We start from the raw sequence: 1,534 nt of genomic DNA on the forward strand, positions 1-1,534 counted from the left end.
GACTACTACGATGCCCGCCTGTGAGTCAGCCCGGCCCCACGCCCACCGCAGCCCGGCCCTGGGGACCCCCGTTACCTGCCCTTCGCTGCTGCATGACGGGGCACGGGGCTGTGGCACAGACCTCCTCCTGATAATTCACGATCATCGCAAGAGCCCCCACTGCAACCCTGGCTCTTGGACCGAACCTGCAAAGCTCCAGCTCCTATTGGGCTCCCAAGAGAAGGAGCCAAGGCCCCAAACCTGCTGCAGTGGGATACAAACAGCACAGCAGCCCTGCTCCATGAACCATCGTATTTAATAGTTGTTGCCATCACAGCAGACCCAGCTGAAGCACAGAGACCGCTGGCTGCAGGGACCAGGACAGCTCTTCTACCTCCCTGCTGCTTTGCACAGCTCCTTGCTGGCTTGAGCCCTTCCCTGCCCCGCTCCCGGCAGGCAGCTGGCTCTGCGCGGGGGGTAAGCCCCACTGCCCTGGGGTGGCCCACCCCTGCCACCTGCAGAGAGGGAAGGGACAGAGAAAGGCTCCCCTCCCGAGGGTGTAGTTACTGCAGGGAGGGGGGGGATTTCTCTCTCTCCCCAGGGCACAGATACAAGGTGGAGAAGGACAGGGAGGGGGGCAGAGGCAGGGGTGAACTGTCTCAGCTCAACCTGGCACTGGCAGAGAAGATGCTGGGGGTCCCTCTGTCATCCCTGCCCAGCAGCCTTGTCCCCAGGACCTGGCAGGGAGGCGATGCCCACCCAGGACAAGCCCACCTCCTAGGCAGGAGCCAGCACCTGGGTCTTGTTTGCTGTAGCTGCTGTGTCTTCATACTGCGAGAGTCCGACTCTGCCACTGCATTAAAAATCACCCCAGAGGGATGTGACGGGAAGCTGGGCCATGGTCACAAGGAGGAGATGCTGTCACCCCAGCCTGCAGCAGGAAAGGGCCCGAGCGTGCTGCTGCCACCCCTCCACTGCTCACAGGCAGGGCACCCAGCGGGCGCTTCTCCAGTAGAATAAACTAAGAGTATTTTGTACAATAAACAAAATTTGTCCAGCCCTCCCCCCTCCTGTCCCCCCCAGCCCCAGCCCGAGGAAGGGGAGTCATGAAAAGAGGTGGCACTCCATGTCCCGGGGAGCCCTGCCCCAGGCCCGCTCCTCCTCCAGGCCCAAAGCAGCTCTTGTCCATGCACAACCCGGGGAAGGGGCGAGACTGCAGCCCTGGCTGTGCAGGAGGTGCCTGTGCCAGCCCCTACTCCAGGTAGATGTCCTCCGTGGGGCACGTGTATTCCACATACTCCTTGTAGAACTGCTGAAAAGCCCTCCTGCAACACAGCACCGGGTAAAGCTGAGCAGCGTCCTTCCTGCTCCCTACTCGCCCTCGCTCCCTGCCTTGCAGCCAGTGTGACCCTCCTGCCCCCTGCCCAGCCCCACTCAGAGCCACAGGGTCTCCATCGTTGCTCCGATCCCCTGCTCTGCGCATGACTTTCAGCCATCTGCTTGCAAAGCCTTTGCTCTGGGACTTGTGCCAGCGCTGTCGGGAATAGGCTGCCTG

General features: G+C 62.1%; 1 protein-coding gene across 1 annotated transcript in view; it reads right to left on the reverse strand.

Moving 5' to 3' along the window:
• Positions 1-789: 789 nt before the first annotated feature.
• MAPK8IP1 (mitogen-activated protein kinase 8 interacting protein 1) overlaps positions 790-1,534 on the reverse strand; it is a 5,503-nt gene continuing 4,758 nt past the window's right edge. Inside the window, exon 9 of the mRNA XM_010161656.1 lies at positions 790-1,304. Within this exon, the coding sequence (XP_010159958.1) occupies positions 1,232-1,304 (73 nt within the window). The 3' untranslated portion in view covers positions 790-1,231. The remainder of the gene's footprint in view (positions 1,305-1,534) is intronic.

The sequence above is a fragment of the Eurypyga helias genome, unplaced genomic scaffold (assembly GCF_000690775.1).
Source record: "Eurypyga helias isolate BGI_N326 unplaced genomic scaffold, ASM69077v1 scaffold27681, whole genome shotgun sequence".
NCBI lineage: Eukaryota > Metazoa > Chordata > Aves > Eurypygiformes > Eurypygidae > Eurypyga > Eurypyga helias.